The 22,624-nt window shown below is 46.4% G+C and overlaps 1 protein-coding gene across 8 annotated transcripts in view; it reads left to right on the forward strand.

Moving 5' to 3' along the window:
* Positions 1-22,210, forward strand: part of POMK (protein O-mannose kinase) — a 22,475-nt gene extending 265 nt beyond the window's left edge. For 2 of the 8 annotated variants that reach the window (XM_059384528.1, XM_059384529.1), the window contains exons 2-5: positions 3,209-3,300; positions 7,266-7,411; positions 8,354-8,656; positions 18,883-22,210. In XM_059384528.1, coding sequence (XP_059240511.1) covers positions 8,375-8,656; positions 18,883-19,653 — 1,053 coding nt within the window. In that variant the 5' untranslated portion in view covers positions 3,209-3,300; positions 7,266-7,411; positions 8,354-8,374 and the 3' untranslated portion in view covers positions 19,654-22,210. Of the gene's footprint in view, positions 1-20; positions 381-798; positions 992-3,208; positions 3,301-7,265; positions 7,412-8,353; positions 8,657-18,882 lie in introns of those variants that run through there. The other 6 variants (XM_059384526.1, XM_059384531.1, XM_059384527.1 and 3 more) reach the window with 6 other exon arrangements.
* Positions 22,211-22,624: the final 414 nt, after the last annotated feature.

The following is a 22,624-nucleotide window of genomic DNA, read 5'->3' on the forward strand; positions in this document are numbered from 1 at the left end:
CGGCTCCGTCCCTCCGGCGGCCGCTGCGCTCGGCGGCTCCGTCCCTCCGGCGGCCGCTGCGCTCGGCGGCTCCGTCCCTCCGGCGGCCGCTGCGCTCGGCCCTGTAGTGCCGCAGCCGCGCGCCGCCTCCCGGCGCAGGCCTCCGTGGTGCGGGTCGTCCTGGGCCTCGGTTCGTGACGGCTCAGCGGGGCGGAGCGGCCTTGTCTCCGTCCTTTTTGCTGTGACCGTAGCAGCTTAAGGCTAAGTAAGCGTCCGAGTTGTTTGAAACAATTACTGTGAAGCGCCGTGTGTCCTGGTGGCAAGATGGGATTCTGTCCTAAATTGCACTGGGTGGCACCCGTCCGCTCCTTCTCTGCTTGAATCGAATACTCCGTAAATCGGTAAAAACTAGTTTTGTGCTATTCCTTTTCTTTCTTGTAAACGAGCTGTGAGTGTCGAGCAGTGGTTGCCAGTTTTTTCCACTGCCAGCTTGTAGCTACCAACGTCAGAAGTTCTTTGTTTCAACAGTGCCTGCATTTCTCCTGACCCACCTGGCCCCACAATCTTCATTCCTTGTGAACCAGCAACGGTCATTGCCATTTTGCTTCTTTTTGTACCAGAGTTCCTTCAGCCACACGGGCTGCTCCAGAAATACGCCTTTAAGGGAGAGAGGCCCATCAGGTGTTGGGGTGGGCCAGAGAGTCCTTTAAGAAGTGGGCAGCCTCACGGCTACCCCCCACCCCCACACAGTGAACGTGCTGCAGGATTTATTTAGTTATTTAGTTATTCATAAGAAGATCTTATTTATTTATTTGACAGAGAGAGAGGAAACACAAGCAGGACAGTGGGAGAGGGAGAAGCAGGCTTTCCACTGAGCAGGGAGCCCGATGTGGGACTTGATCCCGGGACTCTGGCATCGTGACCTGAGTGGAAGGCAGCCGCTTAACCGACTGAGCCACCCAGGCACACCCCTCCCACCCCCCTCCCCCGTTGCAGGATTTAGAGGAATAAGGTAAGTTTAAGGCCAGAAAACTTGCAGGCCTCCAACTACAGTTTAGTGACCTTGGCTACGTCACTTCTCAGTTCTCTGTTAAATGGGAATAATAATTACATGTGTCTCACAGAATTGGTATGAGGTCGACACTGTGTGAAAGTTAGTTGAATTTTTGGGTGAGTTTTCTTCTGAGGATTCAGAAGTGGGATAATTGAAAGATTATTGAGGCATATAACTTCAGGGTCCACAAGAAATGCTTTAAATGGGTACTGTGTGGGGTGCGTGGGTGCCTCAGTTGGTTAAGCACCTGCCTTTGGCTCAGGTCTTGATTCCGGGGTCCTGGGATCGAGCCCCGTGTTGGGCTCCCTGCTCAGTGGGGAGCCTGTCCTCTCTCCCCCTGCCTGTGGTCTCTCTCTGTCAAATAAAATCTTTTTTTTTTTTTTTAAGATTTTATTTATTTATTTGACAGAGAGAGAAATTACAAGTACACTGAGAGGCAGGCAGAGAGAGAGAGAAGGAAGCAGGCTCCCTGCTGAGCAGAGAGCCCGATGCAGGGCTTGATCCCAGGACCCTGAGATCATGACCTGAGCCAAAGGCAGCGGCTTAACCCACTGAGCCACCCAGGCGCCCTGTCAAATAAAATCTTAAAAAAAAAAAGTAATTGGGTACTGATCTAATGTAAATTAGAAAAAATGAATTTCTAGAGTTCTGCAGAATTTCCTACCTGATGCTGGCAGCCTTTGTGTGGAAATGAAGGAAGTAGTATCCCTCCAAAAGAAAAAAAAACAAAAACAAAAACGATAGGTTTTAGGCACTATACAACCAACCGACTATCCTACCTGTGGCGAGATAGGATCGAGGAAGGTCACAGCAAGGGGGTTGGAGAAGTAAAAAGATGGTGAACTCAGACTGGAGGAGGTGCTGGAAGGGAGCATCAGAGGACAGGCACGTGAACAGAGAAAGAACAAATTTGGTGGGATTGTGAAGGTGGCAGAGAGGAGTCCTGAGTGATCCAGCGGGCAGTGCATTTTTACTGAGTGCCTGTTGCACACCAGCTGCTGAGGACCCAGGGGTGCACCAAGCAGGCAGGCCGTACCCTGGTTGCTCACAGTTGAGGAAGAAAGGATGCACATGCCAGAGCCTGGGCGTCTCAACGCGGGTGACTTCAAGAACAGAGGGAAGCTCAGGGCCTAGAGTGCGGGGTGCAAGGAGGCGTCTGGAGAGGTGGACAGAGGCTGGAGCTCAGGGGGCCTTATAGGAGTTTGGGCATTGCCCTGAGGACAGAGAAGGACGGTTAGTTGATTTTAAGCAAGGAGTGATTGGATTTATGCTTTAGAAAGATCACCCTGTGTACGCCAGCGAGACACTTCCCACACGTGCTGAAGGAGGTGTGTACAAAACTCGCTTTGCTGATGGTATAGTTAAACAAGTGAAAATGGCAAACTCGAGTTGGATGTACCCGCATGGATAAACCTCGTAAACCTAATGTTGGGCTTTTTTTTTTTTTTTTAAGATTTTATTTATTTATTTGACGGACAGAGGTCACAAGTAGGCAGAGAGGCAGGCAGAGAGAGAGAGGAGGAAGCAGGCTCCCTGCCGAGCAGAGAGCCCGATGCGGGACTCATTCCCAGGACCCTGGGATCATGACCTGAGCCGAAGGCAGAGGCTTTAACCCACTGAGCCACCCAGGCACCCCTAATGTTAGGCTTTTAAAAAAGCAAGTTACAAAGGATGATACAGTACAGCTACTTATATACGGTGTGTAAACATTGATGTGTCATGCGTTGTTATTTATAGGCACATACTGGTGGTGAAAATAAAAAGTATGTGTGGAAATTCTATACACCAGTGATTCTTGGGCTTTAGCGTGCATCCGAATCCACTGGAAGACTTGTTAAAACAGAGATTTCTGGGCCTCACCTGAGAGTTTCTGGTTCAGGAGATTTGGAGAGAGGATTCCAGAACTCAGATTTCCCACAAGTTCTTAGATGCTGCTGCTGCTGCTGCTGCTGCAGGTCCTGGAACATCAGCTTGTGGATGGTGGTTCCTTCTTGGGAGGGAGCAGAATAGGACCTGGAGGAGTCCAAAGGGGCTTCAACTATATATATAATATTTTATTTCTTTATTTATTTTATTTCTTTAAAAAAGATCTTTGTGATGCACTGTTACTTGACAAAGCTGGACGGGTGTTTATGATCTTACTTTTTAGTTGTTTCTGTGCTTGAAACATTTCAGGAAAGAATAGATTTTCTATTTGCTGTGTGGAGAATGGACTGGAAAAGAGAAGGAAGTGGGAGTTCGTGCAGGAAGCTGTTGCAGAAGCCCAGGTAAGAGATGCTGGAGACTTAGACCAGGGATGGCAGGGAGGAGGGGAAAAGTGAGCAGAGCTGGGAGAGGTTTGGGTGAAAGAATTGACCGTGCGTGGTGATTGGTCGGTTTGGAGGTTGGGGGAGGGTGGAACCAAGTCGCCTGTTTTGTGACTTGAGCAAGTGGGCATTGTATGCTTGTGACAGTGAGGGAACCCTGGAGGAGGGGCATGCTGGAGACAGGACAGAGTTAAGTTCTGGACATCCCAGGCCTTGACAAACCAGCTGAGTGAAGTGTAGGAGAAATACCCAGGCCACCGTAGAGACCAGTGCCATCGCCATGCGCGTGAGCGAGATTACACAGAGGGAAGCCTCAGGATGGAAGGCTGATCTGCAGCGACTGCCTTCGGCTCAGGTCATGATCCCAGAGTCCCGGGATCGAGTCCCACATCGGGCTCCCAGCTCCATGGGGAGTCTGCTTCTCCCTCTGACCTTCTCCCCTCTCATGCTCTCTCTCACTCTCTCTTTCAAATAAATAAATAAATAATCTTAAAAAAAAAAAAAAAGAATAGCACCACCCAGTGTGGGACTCAGCCAGCCTCTGCCTGCCACCTGCGTTTGTATGACTGTGAGCTAAGAATGCTTTGTACCTTTTGAAACTCTGGGGGAAGTCAGAAGAGAAATAATCTTATGTGACACATGAAAACTTTATGAAATTCAAATTTCATTTTCCGTATGAAAAGTTTTATTCAAACACAGCCACGCTCATTGTTTCTGTAATGTAGGGGGCTGCTTTCACACCCAGGAACAGAGCTGAATGACAGTGACAGAGAGTTTGTGGCGTGTCATGGCTTTACACTGCCTCTTGGTGCCCCACAAGTCACGTGATGCAGTTGTCACTGGATTTCACCTTTTGCCCCTAAACCTAATATTTACCATCTGGCCCTTTATAGAAAAAAGTGCTGTTTCTTGACCTGAGGTCTGAGTTGAGACACACTTGGTCATTTCGAATGTTGTAGAAGAGAGATGGCGGTTGTTTTATTCATTTCTGTAAGAGCACCTTCTAAGAATCAGGTACCAAGAGAGGAGACCGTGAGGGCTGAATGGGAAAATTCATCATAGTTTTAGTCAAAGTCCCTAAAGACAGGAGGGAATGGGCCAGAGAGAAAGACACGGGCCTGGAGTCTTTGTGGAAAAGTTGAGCGAACAGCCAGCGCAACCCCAGCAGGCACAGCGGGGAAGACTGAGGGGCAGATGAGCAGGTGGCACTATGTCAAGAAAAGGCGGAGACTCAAGTGAGGCTGGAACAGTGCGGTAGAGCCAGGGTTTGCTGGACACCTCATAATCACAGTGGCGATTTGCACGGCAGCATTTTTAAAAAATTAATTAAGAAGAACTACATGGGGTTGTGGAAGAATCCATTACTTCTAAAATGTCTTGCTCAGAGAAAGCAGTGTTGCTCTGCTGACCCTTGGGGGGTCACTGAGGTTGGGTCACTGGAAGAACAGAGCTGTTGAGCGCTGAGGGTCTGAACGCTGAAAACAGCAGATTTGTAGGGAGGGTGCAGACATTGTGTTTGGGAAGCATTTTTGTTATCTGTTCACATTGAGATATAATTCATGTACCATTAAGTTTGCTCTTTAGGGGCGCCTGGGTGGCTCAGTGGGTTAAGCTGCTGCCTTCGGCTCAGGTCATGATCTCAAGGTCCTGGGATTGAGTCCCACATCGGGCTCTCTGCTCAGCAGGGAGCCTGCTTCCCTCTCTCTCTCTCTCTCTGCCTGCCTCTCCATCTACTTGTGATCTCTCTCTGTCAAATAAATAAATAAAATCTTAAAAAAAAAAAAAAAAAATTTAAAAAAAAAAAAAAAAAAAGTTTGCTCTTTAAAGTGTACCGTTCATTGATTTCTAGTATATTCACAAGGTTGTGCAATCATCTCCACTAATTCCAGAACATTTTCATCCAAAAAGAAATCCTGTGCCCATTAGCAACCACTCCCCGTTTCCCCTTTCACTCAGCCCCTAGCAGTCACTAACCTGCTTTCTGTCTGTATGGATGTGCCTGTATGGACATTTCATATATACAGTCCTACGATACAGGACCTCTTGTGTCTGCCTTATCTCACTTAGCATCAAGTTTTCGAGTTTCATCCATGTTACAGCATGTTACAGCTTTATTTCTTTTTGTGGGTGATTAATATTCCATGTCTTATAGCAAATTTTATTTGTCCATGTATGGACTTCGGGTTATTTCTACTATTTGGCTGTTAGGAGAAGTGCTGCTGTGAACATTCATGTACTAGTGACTAGGGTTCATGTGAATGTACGTTGTCAGTTCCCTTGGGCATATACTGAGCAATGGATTTGTATGGGTAACTCTATATTCAACCTTTCGAGGAACTTCCAGGCTTTTTTCCACAGAGGCTGCATCATTTTATATTGCCACCAGCAATGTATAAGGGTTCCTATTTTCTCACATCTTCGTCTACACTCGTTCTTGCCTGACTCTTTGATGACAGCTGTCCTGGTGGGGATGAGGCAGGATCTCATTGTGTTTTGATTTGCATTTTCCTGATGACTAATAAAGTCAACGTGCCTGTTGGATATCTGCTTGTCTTCTCTAGATAAATGTCTGTTCAAGCCCTTTGTCCATTTCCAAATTGAGTTATTTGTCATTTTACTGTCGAGAAGAAGTAGTATTTTGAATTGTCCGTTGGGACATTCTAGTAGAGATGTCAAGTTAGGGGGACTGGGGCTTTACACCGGGAGCTGCCAGCAGGTGGGGACAGGGAGCCCAAGTCTGGATAAGAGCACCCAGGGCATGAGTGCAGAGGTCTGTCCAAGCATCCGACACTCCAGCAGTCTACAGACAAAGGCAAGAAGAGCAGCCACCAGAGTGCACCTTCCTGGGAACCAGGTAACAAAGGCCTTTCAGGGAGAAGGGAGTGATCAGCCATGCCAGATGCCACCTAGTGGTCAAGCCCGTGACTGAACTGACTCCTGTATTCAGCAATAGTGAGGTCCTGGCGATTTGGTCACTATGGGTGGAGTAGCCTCGGGTTCTAGAGGAAGAGGGGGAGTGTTGGAGATAGAAAGTATAGATAGTCCTTAAAACTTTAAAGTCTTTATAGCTGCAGGGTGAACTTAGGAGAAATGCTGTTTTTCTGTGAACTTTACACCTGGCTCGTTGGGTGTGTTGTCCCAGCGCTGTGAATGGTGGGTGGGCTGACTATCTCCAGGAGAGGGTATGCAAGAGCTGTCTTCAGATTTTCTTTTTTCTTTTTTTTTTTTAAAGTTTTTATTTATATGGCAGACAGAGATCACAAGTAGGCAGAGAGGCAGGCAGAGAGGGAGGGGGGAAGCAGGCTCCCCGCTGAGCAGAGAGCCCGACATGGGGCTAGATCCCAGGACCCTGAGATCATGACCCAAGCCGAAGGCAGAGGCTTTAACCCACTGAGCCACCCAGGCACCCCATGTCTTCAGATTTTCTTCACGGCTGTCGCCTCTCGGGCCTCTGGTCTTGGTGCAAATCCTTGGAGAGGTGTTCTAGGACTGCCTCATCCAGGGATTTCCTCTCTGTTAGTCTCTATCCTTAAAAGCTCATCACAATATACAAGGAGAAGATTTTTGGTTTCTTATTTATTGTCTCTCTCCTCCACTGGTTTCTCCCTAAGGTCCAAGAGGACAGGAACCATATCTGTGTATTTACTCTCAGATCCCCAAGGCCTAGGTGGGGTTGAGCATGGGGAAACGGCTTCATGAACGTAGAGTGAATAAGTGATCGGCGTTTGGCGATGGAGGTTAAGGGAGCGGCAGGGGAGATGCGGACTCTGAACTCAGACCAGCTGGCAGGGTGCCATGATGGCCACCAGGCTGTCGGAGGACTTCCTGCAGCTGCTGCTCCATCCTGGGGCTGGAGGGGGACGCCCAGACCCTAGGAGGGCCCCTGGGGAAGACCATCTGAACTGTTGCCGTTTGTCTCTGTGCAGAGTTGCAGTTTTCCTTCAGCAAACCTCTTTTTTGGTACTTCGTGGCAGAATGTTTTCAAACCCATGCCTGGGACCAACCAGGACACTGAGTGACCCAGGTGTCTGGGTGGAGGCCTGAGCAGGGAGAACGAAGGCGCTCCTGGAAGGTAACCCTTCGTGTCACAGTCGTTTCAGACACCGGAAGCACAGGGTCAGTTCTGTCACTAGTGTCCCCAACACATCCCAGTACTGACACTAAGAGAACACACCGTTACGCCCATCATTCTAGTCAAAATATCGACACGCTTCCACTCTGGTGCACACGTAGCTTCTGCCTCAGGCACCCTGAGCGTCAAGTACCTGACCTCCAGGGTCCTTCCAGCCCTCTCCAACAACTCCGCAGGAATGCCCACCTCCACCGTGAGCCTCCCGCCGGCGCCAGCACTAGAGCTGAGCCGCTGAGTGTCCAGCCTTCTCGGCGGTGCCTGGTGCGAGGGTCACCTGCGTGTCACCCTCTCTCTGTTTTCACGACTGTTACTCCAGCCCGCGTGCTTCTCAGCTCAAACCCCACACGACTGATGGAGCCCTTGACCCAGTCTCCCCACCACCATCTCTTCCACCCCGACACATCTGTCACACCTGCTGAAGAGGAGCCTTGCTTCTTAAAAATGTTAGGGAGCTTTCTGGTACCTTCCAGGGATTATCCCAATTCCTTAGCTGGTTCAGGAGGCTGTCAGCATTCTTGCCCTCACCCCCACCATATCTGATCTTGGCTGTTCTCTTCTGTCCATCTGTCCTGGCCCCACTGGACTAACAAGTGCGGCTTGATTTCATTTTGCTCAATCCTGTGGGAGGGACACAAAGTCAGACACACACAAACACCTTCCTTCTGGTGGAATCCAGACAAGCTGATAAGACACGGATTGTGCGAACAGCTGACACTGAGCATTTAGAATGAACCTTGTACACGATACCTTCTTTAATCCTCCCAAGGACCCGAAGGTATGCAGGATCCTTAGGCATAAGAGGACTGAGAGGCTGTGCCTTCTTTTAACCCCTTGTCACCCAGACACCTTCATGATTACTTCTTGTTTGGTGTCACATCGCAGGAACCTGCAGAGGATAGCAGCATGGACGGGAAAGCCCAGGACAGCAGCAGAAGCCTTCCCCGCAGAGCAGTGCCCCCAGCCGTGGGGCTGCTGCTCTCTATGGCTCTCATGAATGCTCTCCTCTACCTCTGCCTTGACTGGTTTTTCATCGCCCCTCCCCACTCCACTCCGGGCTCCACCTACTGTCCCCACGGACATTTCAGAATGGTACAGATGAAAAACTGTTCACCGTGGCTGTCCTGCGAGGAGCTGAGGACAGAAGTGAGGCAGCTGAAGCGTGTTGGGGAAGGAGCCGTGAAGAGAGTGAGTGCTGGGTTACCTCTGAGTGTTAATGGGGTGGCCTTTCAGGATGGCAAATTGGCATTATGTGTGAAGGGTCCTCAAAATATTTCTGCCTTTGAGCCCAGTGATCTAACATCTGGGACTTTATCCTAATCCAATGGAAGGAAAAAAGCTAAATGCATCAAGGAGTATTTTGCTTTGTTATTTATAGCAATAGAAAACCAGTAATAAAAACTATTGGATATAGTTCATTATGGGCTAGTCACTTGATAGAATATTCTGCAGCCATTTAGTGTGTTTAGGAACTCTGTGTAGCAGCAGGAAAAAAAAATCTTATGAGGATAAATGAAAAAAGCAAAATGCAAAACTGCATAATACATGATTTTCAACTGCAAAATTAATGTGCTTTCGTAGAAAAATACAGAAATGATAGAAACTATGCTATGGTAAAAAGATTATGGGCAATTTTTTAAATTCTTATTTTTCAAGCCCTGGCATGGGATTATTTTGACTTTTTAAAAGTTTTTTTATTTAAAAAAAAAGTTTTTTATTTTAAAAAGAGAAACCAAAGGGGTGCATTCAGATGCCTCAAAAGCTGTTGTCTGTAGGCAACCAGTGTGTGCTGGCTGCACCTGGTCCCGGACTTATTGGTTCTGTGGGAGCTAAGGCCCGCTGATGCCTCTAGAGGCCAGAGAAGGATTGTTGCACAGAGTTCCTTTGTGAGGATGTATTGAGTGACTGGCAGGAGGGAGAGAGGGACAGAAAATGCATCCACATGGACAGCTGGCTTTTGTTTGGGGAGACCAGTGCACCATGAATGTGGAAAGGAGACTTTTTTTTTTTAAGATTTTATTTACTTAACCTGAGAGAATAGTGACAGCAAGAGAGATCACAAGTGGGGAGGAGAGGGAGAAGCAGGCTCCCCACTGAGCCGAGAGCCCAATGAAGGGCTGGGCTCGATCCCAGGCCCTGGGATCATGGGTAGACCCTTAAGCAACTGAGCCTCCCTGGCGCCCCAGAAAGGAGACATCTTGAAGGAAGAAGTCAGGGAAAAGGGAATGGAATTTATGCAAAGTAAAACCATAGAACAAGGTAACTTTTTAAAAAATATTTATTTAAAAAAAAAAGATTTATTCATTCATTGTAGGTGCTGGAGCTGTGGCAATGAATAAAACAGAGCCTCTTGAAGCTTTCTAGTTGGGGGATGAGTCAATGAATAAGAAATAGATGCTCAATAAAATATGTTAATGACGTGTGCTGGGAAGACAGCAGGGTGAGGAAAGAGCCACGGCTCACTACTCTAGGTGGTCAGAATGATCTGAGAGTGAGCCCTGTGGATATCCGGGGAAAATATGTTCTAATAAGAAAGATGGGTACCAGCAGAGTCCAAAGATGGAACATGCCTGGTTGTTCAGGGACCTGGAATGAGCCAGTGACACCAGAGGGCAGGATGAGAAGGGAGGTAGCACATAAAGTCAGAGGAAAGCCAAGTGGTGGCCAGGGCACATGAGGCTTGGTGGGACCAGGAGAGCCATTGGAGCAATTTGAATAGAGGTAGAATGTGTTGTATGTGTTGAAAGGAGGCTGAAGTGTTGGTGGGGGGTGGAAGACTGACTGGCTGGGCCTTGCAGGGGAGAGATAGTCACAGCTGGACAAGGGTGTTAGCAGTGAACCTAGTAAGAAATCAGTAGATTCTGGTTATGTCTTAAAGGCAGAGCCAGTAGGATTTCCTTTTTTTTTTTTAAGATTTTATTTATTTGACAGATCACAAGTAGGCAGAGCAGCAGGCAGTGGGGCGGGAAGCAGGCTCCCCACTGAACAGAGAGCCCGATGCGGGGCTCGATCCCAGGACGCTGGGATCATGACCTGAGCCAGAGGCAGAGGCTTACTGAGCCACCCAGGTGCCCCCAGTAGGTTTTCCTAATAGATCATTTCTGGGGTGTAAGCAAGGGAGAGGGTGATCACAAAGTTCTAGGTCCAGGCAACAACAAGAGTAGTGCTGTCATTGCCTGAGTGGGGAAGAATGAAGAACAATTTTGTGTGCATGCGGTGAACATGTTAAGGCTGTGAGTGAATGTGAAGTTGGACATACAGGCCTAGCATTCGGATCTGGGGCAGTGAGTGGGAATAGATACCTGGGATGATGCTGAAAGCTTTAGGATGTGAAGAACACACAGGGGGGAAATGGGTAGAGAAGAGGACTTAGGCCCCGTTGATTTCTGTCTTCATGACCTGGAGGGGCTGGTCGCCCACTTGTTTCCAGGTTACTGCTCAGGTCATTTTTGGACTTCTTTTTCAGAATTGCTCTTTACCTTGAAGGATATATTTTTGGGTGGGTAGTTTGTTTTGTTTTGTTTTTTAAAAACTGTTTATTTGGGACGCCTGGGTGGCTCAGTGGGTTAAGCCGCTGCCTTCGGCTCAGGTCATGATCTCAGGGTCCTGGGATCGAGTCCCGCATCGGGCTCTCTGCTCAGCAGGGAGCCTGCTTCCCTCTCTCTCTCTGCCTGCCTCTCCATCTACTTGTGATTTCTCTCTGTCAAATAAATAAATAAAATCTTTAAAAAAAAAAAAAAAAAACTGTTTATTTACTTGAGAGAGGAATAGCAGGGGAAGGAGCAGAGAGGGGGAGAGAGAGAGAGTCTTTTAAGCAGACTCCATATTGAGTGTGGAGCCCAAAACAGGGCTCAGTCCCATGACCCTGAGATCATGATCTGAGTTAAAACCAAGAGTCCAATCTGAGTTAACCTACTGCTCTATCCAGGCACCCCTTCAGTAGGTAGCTTTGATGGTGGCAAATTGTTGTTTGAGGACAGATTGGATTTGGGGGATGCCCTACAAATCATGTCCATGCAAATATGAGGTTTAAAAATGTGGATAATAACTGAGTAACGTAGTTTTGTTTATTAAAATGAAATAGGACTGTAAGGCCATTACATTGATTTTCTTTTGTCTTTGGTTGAAATTTGCCCTCAGGGCAACAGTATTTTGCGCACTGGATATTTGCACCATCAGTGATGAGTCTTGTCCGTCCCCCCACCTTGAGCCCTGGGGCCTGGGACACATGGGGGTCCCAGCACAGGGCAGCCTCTTATTCCTTTGCATAGTCACTTATTGGAACAACTCGCTGCATGTAACGTGATTCCCATCACTGGGACCAGCTCCTCCACGCGGGCAACACTCCGCATCCTAAGCTGGAAGGCATAAGCTTCCTCAGTAGGAATTTCTGTAACCAGAGTTCTTGGCATCCTGCTCTCTGACCACCTCCTCTCCCAGCGCCCTTGCTTTAGTAATTCCTGAGTTATCGGGACCTGTGTGTTGATCCCATGGTGGTTGCATTAGGTCCTACACTGACCCAGCAGCAGGGACTCCGTGACTGTTAGCCTCAAAGTCAGTCTTGCACAAACACATCGTGCCTGACTGGGGAGCCCCGAACCTGGTTGACCCCAGCTGTGCATCTGCATTCGAGCAGTTGCCCTGGAGGTAGAGAGGTCCCACAGCCCTGTGGTTTCATGCGTGACCACAAACCTCAGCCCTGCTCTCACCACAGCCCAGCGGTCTTATCGTGTTCCTTCTGCAATTTTTCCTTCCCCCTTGCCTTAGTTCGTGGTCTTGTTGCACAAGTTGTTATGGAAACAGGAGCTTCCCAAACAAAATTTCTTCATCTTCAGTCACCTGACCTGTAAGCCCTCCAGCTCAGGTGTCATGACTTCTCATGATGTCTCTCCTGGAAGCTGTCCACTCTCTCCTGCACCCTCAGTCTTCCCCACTCCGAGGGTCATTCTGACTGGCACGCAGACACACACCCTTTCACACAGAAATCCCTTTTCCCGATTCCCTCTTCCTCGGAAGCTCTGTGCTCGTTCTCTTTCCTCTGTAATGAAATTGCCAGAGCTCTGTCCTTACTTCTCTCCTCCCATTCACTTCTTGTCTTCTGCCAGGATGGCTTCCAAACACCCTCCTGCAGAGAAACTGCCCTTATCCAGAGACCTGCAAACCCTAGGTTGGTCACTTCTCTGTCTTCCTCTCACTTGATCTTTTCTGCAGCCTTTGATACAGTTGGCTCCTCTGTCCTTGTGACTCTGGCTCTCTGTGCCGTCGCCTCTTTATAGTTTTCCTACTGCCTCACAGGCCATTCCTAATTATCCCTCTTGCTGCCTTCTGTCCCCTATCTTGCCCCTAAGTCAGCAGTTCTCCACCAGAAGTGATTTTGCTCCTAGGGGGAGCCTGTGGCCAATGCCTTCTTTCCCCAGACTCTATTTATGGTTTATGTTTGTGATTGCCTGGAGCAATCCCAGTTTGACTGAAAGGCAGATTGACCCATTCTTTTTCTTTTTTTTTTTCTTTAATTTTCTTTAATTGTAAAAGCAGTACATTCAAAATTTACCGAGGGACACCTGGGTGGCTCAGTTGGTTAAGCAGCTGCCTTCAGCTCAGGTCATGATCCCAGCATCCTGGGATCGAGTCCCGCATCGGGCTCCCGCATCGGGAGCCTGCTTCTCCCTCTGCCTCTGTCTGCCTGTGCTCGCTCGCTCTCTCTGATAAATAAATAAAATCTTTTAAAAAAACAAAAACAAAAACAAAACAAAATTTACCGAAGGAGGTGAAGTACAGAGTAAACTGTTCCCTTCTACCTCTTGTCCTCCCCATTTCTGATCTTATTCTCTGAGGATAACAGTGGGAGATTTATCCCTTTTAGAATTTTTTTTCCAGTGAATTTTACTCATGTGTATTTTTTTTTATATTTTTAAAATTAACATATAATGTATTATTTGCCCCAGGGGTACAGGTATGTGAATTGTCAGACTTACACATCTCATGGCATTCACCATAGCACATACCCTCCCCAATGTCCATGTCGTGTGTATCTTTTTATTAAGTTTTATTTATTTATTTATTTATTTATTTTTGATTGTCAAAGTATTTTTTATCAGTTACTTTTTTTAAAAAATTATGTTCATTATGGACATTGGGGAGGGTATATGCTATGGTGAGTGCTGTGAAATGTGTAAGCTGACGAGTCACAGACCTGTACCCCTGGGGCAAACAATACGTTGTATATTAATAAAAATAATAAAGTATTAAAAAATTATGTTCAGTTAGCCAGCATATAGTACATTATAAGTTTTTGTTGTAGTGTTCAGTGATTCATTAGTTGCCTATAATACTCAGTGCTCATCCTAACACGTGCTCTCCTAATACCCATCACCCAGTTACCTCATCCCCCCACTGCCCTCCCTTCTGTAACGCTCAGTTTGTTTCCAGGAGTCCAGAGTCTCTCATGGTTTGTCTCCCTCTCTGATTTCTTCCCATTTGGTTTTCCCTCCCTTCCTTTGTGGTCCTCTGCACTATTTCTTATGCTCCACATATGAGTGAAGCCATATGATAATTGTTTTTCTCTGCTTGACTTTTTTCACTTAGCATAATTCCTTCCAGTTCCATTCATATCAATGCACATGGTGGGTATTCATCCTTTCTGATGGCTGAGTAATATTTCATTGTATATATGAACCACATCTTCTTTGTCCATCTGTTGAAGGGTGTCTCGACTCCTTCCACAGTTTGGGTATTGTGGACATTGCTGCTATGAACATTGGGGTGCATGTGCCCCTTCTTTTTCCTACATCTGTATTTTTGGGGTAAATGCCTAGTAGTGCAATTGCTGGGTCATTAGGGTGGCTCTATTTTAAACTTCTTGAGGAACCTCCATACCATTTTCCAGAAATGCTGTACCAGCTTGCATTCCCACCGACAGTGTAAGAGGGTTCCCCTTTCTCCACCACCTTTCCATCACTTGTTGTTTCCTGTCTTATTAATTCTGGCCATTCTAACTGGTGTAAGGTGGTATCTCAATGTGGTTTTGATTTGAATTTCCCTGATGGCTAATGATGATGAACATTTTTTCATGTGTCTGTTAGCCATTTGTATGTCTTCTTTGGAGAAGTGTCTGTCCATGTCTTCTGCCCATTTCTTGACTGGGTTATTTGGTTTTTGAGTGTTGAGTTTGAGAAGTTCTTTACAGATGTTGGATATCAGCTCTTTATCCAAAATGTCATTTGCAAATATCTTCTCCCATTCAATAGGTTGCCTCTTAGTTTTGTTGGCTGGTTCCTTTGCTGTGCAGAAGCTTTTTGTCTTGATGAAGTCCCCAAAGTTCATTTTCGCTTTTGTTTCCCCTGCCTTTAGAGACGTGTTTTGAAAGAAGTTTCTGTGGCTGATGTTAAAGAGGTTACTGCCTATGTTCTCCGCTAGGATTTTGACGGATTCCTGTCTCACATTGCGGTCTTTCATCCATTTTGAGTTTATCTTTGTGTATGCTATAAGAGAATGGTCTAGTTTCATTCTTCTGCATGTGGCTGTCGAGTTTTCCCAGCACCGTTTATTGTAAAGACTGTCTTTTTTCCATTGGATGTTCTTTCCTGCTTTGCTGAAGATTCGTTGACCATAGAGCTGAGGGTCTATTCTGGGGTCTCTGCTCTGTTTCACTGATCTATGTGTCTGTTTTTGTGCCAATACCATATTGTCTTGATGACTCTGGCTTTGTAATATAGCTTGAACATTCATAAATCAATCAAGGTGATAGGGCACATTAGTAAAAGAAAAAACAAAAACATATGATTCTCTCAGTTGATGCAGAGAAAACATTTGACAAAATACAGCATTCTCTCTTGATTAAAACTCTTCAAAGTACAAAGATAGAGGGATCATACCTCAATATCATAAAAGCCATCTATGAAAAGCACACAGCGAGTATCATTCTCGATGGGGAAAAAGAGGGCTTTTCCCTTAAGGTCAGGAACACAACAAGGAGGCGCACTCTCACCATCACTGCTCAACATAGTACTAGAAGTCCTAGCCTCAGCATTCAGACAACAAAAAGAAATAAAAGGCATTCAGATTGGCAAAGAAGAAGTCAAACTCTCTCTTCACAGATGACATGATGCTTTATGTGGAAAACCCAAAAGACTCTACCCCTGAGTTATTAGAACTCATACAGCAACTCAGCAACATGACAAGATACAAAATCAATGCAGAGAAGTAAGATGCATTTCTATACACTAACCATGTAACTGAAGAAAGAGAAATTAAGGAGTCTCTTCCATTTACAATAGCTCCAAAATCTATAAGATACCTAGGAATAAATGTAATGAAAGAGATAAAGGATCTGTACTCTAGAAACTGTAGAACACTTAGGAGAGATACTGAGAAAGACACAAAGAGGTGGAAAAATATTCCATGCTCATGGATTGGAAGAATAAACATCATTAAAATGTCTGTGCTGCCCAGAGCAATTTACACTTTCAGTGCAGTCCCTGTCAAAATACTATTGGCGGGCACCTGGGTGGCTCAGTGGGTTAAAGCCTCTGCCTTTGGCTCAGGTCATGATCTCAGGGTCCTGGGATTGAGCCCCGCATCAGGCTCTCTGCTCAGCATCAGTTCCCTGCTCAGCAGGGAGCCTGCTTCCTTTCCTCTCTCCCTGCCTACTTGTGATCTCTGTCAAATGAATTTAAAAAAGAAAATGCTATTGGGGCGCCTGGGTGGCTCAGTGGGTTAAGCCGCTGCCTTCAGCTCAGGTCATGATCTCAGGGTCCTGGGATCGAGTCCCGCGTCGGGCTCTCTGCTCAGCAGGGAGCCTGCTTCCTTCTCTCTCTCTCTCTCTCTCTCTGCCTACTTGTGATCTCTCTTTGTCAAATAAATAAATAAATAAATGCTATTGGTATTTTTCACAGAGCTGGAACAAACAATCCTAAAATTTGTATGGAACCAGATAAGACCCCACATTGCCAGGGGGAATGTTGAAAAAGAAAACCAAAGCTGGAGGCATCACAATGCCTGTCTTCAAGGTTTATTAAGTTTTAAATTTTTTTTTTTTAAGATTTTATTTATTTTTTTGACAGAGACCCAGCGAGAGAGGGAACAGAAGCAGGGAGAGTGAGAGAGGAAGAAGCAGCCTTCTTGCGGAGCAGGGAATTGATGCAAATCAGTTGATGCAGAATTGATGGGATCAAGCCCGGATGCAGGGCTGGATCCTAGGACGCTGGGATCATGACCTGAGCCAAAAACAGACGCTTAACGACTGAGCCACCCAGGCCCCCCTATTAAGTTTTTTTTTTTTTTTCTTTTGTCAGAGAGAGTGAGCACAGGCAGGCAAAGTGGCTGGCGGAGGCAGAAGCAGGCTTCCTGCTGAGCAAGGAGCCCGATGTGGGACTAGATCCCAGGACGCTGGGATCATGACCTGAGCCGAAGGCAAACGCTTAACCAACTGAGCCACCCAGGAGTCCCTAAAAAGTGTTTTTATTTATTTTTTTTTTTTTATTTTTTTTTTTTTTTAAAGATTTTTTTTTTTTTTTTTACAGAGAGAAATCACAAGTGGGCAGAGCGGCAGGCAGAGAGAGATAGAGAGGAGGAAGCAGGCTCCCTGCCGAGCAGAGAGCCCGATGCGGGACTCGATCCCAGGACCCTGAGATCATGACCTGAGCCGAAGGCAGCGGCTTAACCACTGAGCCACCCAGGCGCCCTAAAAAGTGTTTTTAAATGTAAAATCATATATATTCATTCTGGAAAAGTTGGAAAATACTGAAAGGCATAAAGAAAAAAATCACCTAGAATCTTACCATATGAAGAGAATATATGAAGAGAAACATTAGCCTGTTTCCTTTGCTTTCCATATAATTTTGTCTTGTTTTATCAGTTAGAACAATAACATAAAGGAAATTTTATATACTTATTCATTTGTGACATTACTGTTCTCTGTGAAGACTGTGAGAACTCTGTCAATATATGCATTTTTGCTGACCACGTCGCACTCTTCTGAGTGATCTTGCCGTTCTTGCCCTCCATTTTCTGATGGGTGGGAAAGTTCCAGTTCATGCTTTTGTAAGTAGCGCCAGATTTTTATTCCTGGAGCTTTTTATCTCTTTCAGATTATTGCCTTAATAGATCTTGGATTTGATGTTACAGGCACTTGATAAATACTCCACATTGGTTTCAAAAACCGTAAGCTGTGTTGTAGCAGTGAGTAAGTAGCAGCACAGAGAAACAGCCCACAAGCGGCAAACGCAGCCTGGGGGAAGCCAGACCTCCCTACCCTCACTTTTGAGCCTGTCTTCTCTTCTTGGAGATTTAAGCAGGAGGTCAAAAGTTCTTCATTACAATCCTTCCTGCAGGCCTTTCCTAGCTAGTAGAAATGGGGAGTCTAAGGAGTCCTGTTCAGGCACTCGGTGCGGGGCGGGGGGGTGTCTGGTCTAGAGTCTGCAGGGCACTTTTGCTTCTGCTCTTATAGCTGAAGGAATACAGAACCACACCCAACTTAAAACTGTGTCCTGGGGCGCCTTGGCAGCTCAGTACCTTAAGCGCGGCTGCCTTCGGCTCAGGTCATGATTCCAGGGTTATGGGATCGAGCCCTGCATGGGGCTCCTTGCTCAGCAGAGAGCCTGCTTCTCTCTCTCCCTCTGCCTGCTGCTCTGCTTACTTGTGCTGTCAAATAAATAAATAAAATCTTTTTTTTTTTTTAAGGTTTTTATTTATTTATTTGACAGATGGAGATCACAAGTAGGCAGAGAGGCAGGCAGAGAGAGAGGAGTAAGCAGGCTCTCTGCTGAGCAGAGAGTCCTATGTGGGGCTTGATTCCAGGACCCTGGGATCATGTCCTGAGCCGAAGGCAGAGGCTTTAACCCACTGAGCCACCCAGGCGCCCCAAATAAATAAAATCTTAAAAATAAACAAAAACAAAAACTGTTGTCCTAACCGAGAACGATTCCTGTTTGTGATTTACTGTGCTACCCTGAAGCTAAGCAGGTGGTGGTGTGATGTGTGATGGTCTGGCTGGGCTCGACTCACTCCTTTTCTAGTGGTCTCCCCTCCCCCCCATCCATTTGTGCTGCAGGTGTTTGGAGCTTCCGGTCAGTTTTCCACTCCATGCCTTTATCCGACAGGCCCCTTTCCTAGGGATGCACTTCCCATTCTCCACATTCGCCAAGCCAGCCCCGGTTATCCTCTAGACCAACTCCCAGGACCCTCCGGCACCCCCACCCATTTCCATCCCGGGTCTACCCTGCCTTCTGCGCTGGGGGCCCGTGTTTGCTCGTCAGGGAGCCTTTGTAACCGGACTGAGCTCTTCTCTGGGACTGGGTCTGTCTCTCCTCGTTTCTGCATTCTCTGTACCACCTCTGGCACTCCGTGGGGGGTTTCCGGCTCTCTGACACAGGTGACGGTTTTCAGGGTTGATGCTCTCTGTGACTTTGTTTCAGGTCTTTCTGTCTGAGTGGAAGGAGCGCAAAGTGGCGCTCTCACAGCTCTCCCAGCTGGAGATGAAAGAGGATTTCTTGCACGGGCTGGAGATGCTGAAAGGTCTACAGAGTAAACACGTGGTCACCCTGCTCGGCTTCTGTGAGGACGACAACACTATCCTTACTGAATATCACCCCTTGGGCTCCTTGAGCAATCTGGAAGCAACGCTGAACCTTTCCAAGTACCAGAACGTGAACACGTGGCAGCGCAGGCTACAACTGGCTGTGGACTACGTCAGCATCATCAACTACTTGCACCACAGCCCCCTGGGCACACGCGTCATGTGCGACTCCAACGACCTGCCCAAGACGCTGTCACAGTATCTGCTGACCAGTAACTTCAGCCTCGTGGTGAATGACCTGGACGCCTTGCCCCTGGTGAACCACAGCTCCGGGACGTTGGTGAAGTGTGGCCACCGGGAGCTGCATGGGGACTTCGTGGCTCCAGAGCAGCTGTGGCCCTATGGGGAAGACACGCCTTTTGACGATGACCTCATGCCCTCCTATGACGAGAAGATCGACATCTGGAAGATTCCAGATGTCTCTAGCTTCCTTTTGGGGCATGTTGAAGGGAGCGATATGGTCCGGTTTCATTTGTTTGATATTCATAAAGCCTGTAAGAGCCAGACGCCTGCAGAACGACCGACAGCTCAGGATATTCTAGACATTTACAAGAAAGTTTTGAATTTACTCAGAGATACCATGGTGTCCCAGACAAGAGAAATGCTCTAGAAACCCATCCTGTCAGTGAAGGATGGGAACAAATGGAAGAGATGCAGCAAATCTTGCTCTGATGGTGAGGGTTTTGCTGTTCAGCTGTGTGGTCCTTCCTCTGCGTCCATGTGCACCCGTGAGTGGCGTTCACCCCCCGGGGACCAGGGCAGAAGTTGCTGCAGGCACACTGGGTTTGACTGAAGTCCGGCCTCCCTCTCTCATGCTGATCACTCCCAGTGGAAGACGAGAGAAGCAGGAGTCTAGCCACAGCAGAAGAAAGTAACAAATTAGCCACAAAGAGGCTTCCCTTGCCCTAATTACTGAATCTGGAGGAGTGTAAGAAATGTATATAGAAAAGGTTTTTAAATGGAAAGATATGAAAGAAACATGCAGTGGTTTTCCAAAGAATTGTTTTCCTCATGTTTTTAGGTGATGGTCGACATGACCAGACATAATTCAGTTCCCAAATTCAGAGTCACAGGAGTATTTGCAATGTTTCACGTGTTGATGAGGCCGTCTTTAGTATTTTTTTTTTAAGATTTTATTTTTTTATTTGACAGACAGAGATCACAAGTAGGCAGAGAGGCAGGCAGAGAGAGAGGAGGAAGCAGGCTCCCTGCTGAGCAGAGAGCCCGATGCAGGACTTGATCCCAGGACCCTGGGATCATGACCTGAGCCGAAGGCAGAGGCTTTAACCTGCTGAGCCACCCAGGTGCCCCAGCGTCTTTAGTATTTTAAAGGATTGTTTAAATGTTTATTTTAATGAATGTGAAATTCTTATGCCATCCTCTTTCCAAAAACCTAAAGGAGAACTGTGATAGCAGGCTCCTTGAAGTTCTGAATGGACAAGGAATATTTAGGAAAGCAAGTACAAGGGAAATTATATCCGTGTTCCTGCCTTGGATGGTGCTTATGAAATTCCTGTTTACCTTCCAGCTCAGTTTTCTGTGTCCAAACTTAATTATTGGAACAATTTATATCAAAAATATCACTCATTATTGGAAAGTGTCAAACCCTTCCACTTAAGTTGCATGACAGAATCCTTTAGAACGTTCTTTCTTGGTCACTATCATCCTCATTTGCAGAGGATGATGGATTTGGTGTGTATTAATTACCACCAATAAGGTGGTTAAAGCTGACATTGAGGGGCAGAGATGCCCAGCAATAGATGCTGCCTTCCCTTGAACTTGAGCAGGTGTCGGAATCACCAGAAGCAGGAGCTGGGTCCCACCCCAGAGGCTCTGACTCAGTAGGTCTGGGACAGAATCTGAGACTTTGCATTTCTGACTGGTGCTGCTGGTCTTGGGACTACATTTTGAGAGCCACTCTCCTTAACTGTTAGGGAGGGTACCACGAGCAGTAGGATAGGGCAGCCAAATTAGTATTATGTCCTAGTCTACCACTTTTGGGGCTGATTGGGTCATATGGCTGAGCAGAGAATATAATTCCCTAGAGTATTTTAACTGTTAGTTTTTGCTATTAAAAACTCTCCCACAGCAGTCAGGATGCTGGAATCAAGAGGATGGACAATGGGCGCCTGGGTGGCTCAGTGGGTTAAGCCGCTGCCTTCGGCTCAGGTCGTGATCCCAGGGTCCTGGGATCGAGTCCCGCATCGGGCTCTCTGCTCAGCGGAGAGCCTGCTTCCCTTCCTCTCTCTCTGCCTGCCTCTCTGCCTACTTGTGATCTCTCTCTGTCAAATAAATAAATAAAATCTTAAAAAAAAAAAAAAAAGAGGATGGACAATAATGAGGGTTGTCGAGGATGTGGAGAATTGGAATACTCTGGTAGAAATGTCTTCTGGTGCAGTTGCTTTAGGAAACAGTCTGGCACTTTCTCAAAAAGTTAAAAAATATAGCCTGGTGGTGGATATTATGGAGGGCATGTATTGCATGGAGCACTGGGTGTGGTGCATAAATAATGAATTCTGGAACACTGAAAAGAAATTAAAAAAATAAATAAAAATTTAAAAATAAAAGTTAAAAATAGAATTGCCATGACCCCAGGAATTCACTCCCAAGTATTCACCCAAGACAGCTGAAAACATGTCTATAAAAAATCTTGTACATGAACATTTGTAGCAACATTCATAATAGACAAAAGATGGAAATAACCCAAATGTTCATCATCCAGTGAATGCATAAAGAAAATGTGGTATATCCATACAATAAGGTATTACTCAGTCGTAAAGCAGAATGAGGTACTGATACATGCTTGCTCCCACATGGATGAAGTTTGGGAACGTTCTAATTGAAGGAAGCCAGTCACAGAGGACCACATGTTGTATGCTTCCATTTCTAGGAAATGTCCAGAACAAACAAATGCATACAAATAGAAAGTAGATTAGTGGTTGCCAGGAGCTGGCAGGTGGTCAGGGGGGACGAATGGGGAGTACTTGCTAATGAGTACAGTACTTGCTAATGAGTACAGGGGCGATGAAAATGTTTTGAAATTATATAGTGATGGTTGTAGAACTCTGAATATATTAAGTAATCGAATTGTATAAAAGGACAAATTTTATGGTATGTGAATTTATATCTCAATAAAGCCGAGGGAAAAAAACCCATGTCTGTGCCAAGGCTGTGAATCCCTTATTACTCTTCACTTGATGTAGGTGGTTATTGTGTAGTTACTCGTTGTATTACCCTCTTCAGGATGTAATTCTTATTTGAGGGTTTTTCTTAGCTTTAGGACTTTGCATTGTAGCAAAACCATCAGTTTAAAGAAATTTGTTTTGAAATATTGATGGTAGAGCTAAAATAAACAGCCAGTGTGGGGAAGGGACACTGTGTTAGGGCCAGAAGACCAGGGTTCTAATCCCAGTCCTGCCCTCAGACTACCTGATCTCTAAAATGAGAGTCGGTGGGCGCCATTTCCTCCACCGTGCTTCTCTTAAATTCTCTCGGATGCTTCATCATGCCAGATGCCAACCAGAACCTGGTCTGTCCGGGTTCAGTCATTAGCTTGTGCTCAGACATAATTCAGTACTCAA

This window comes from Mustela nigripes, chromosome 18 (genome assembly GCF_022355385.1).
Source record: "Mustela nigripes isolate SB6536 chromosome 18, MUSNIG.SB6536, whole genome shotgun sequence".
In the NCBI taxonomy this organism is placed as follows: domain Eukaryota; kingdom Metazoa; phylum Chordata; class Mammalia; order Carnivora; family Mustelidae; genus Mustela; species Mustela nigripes.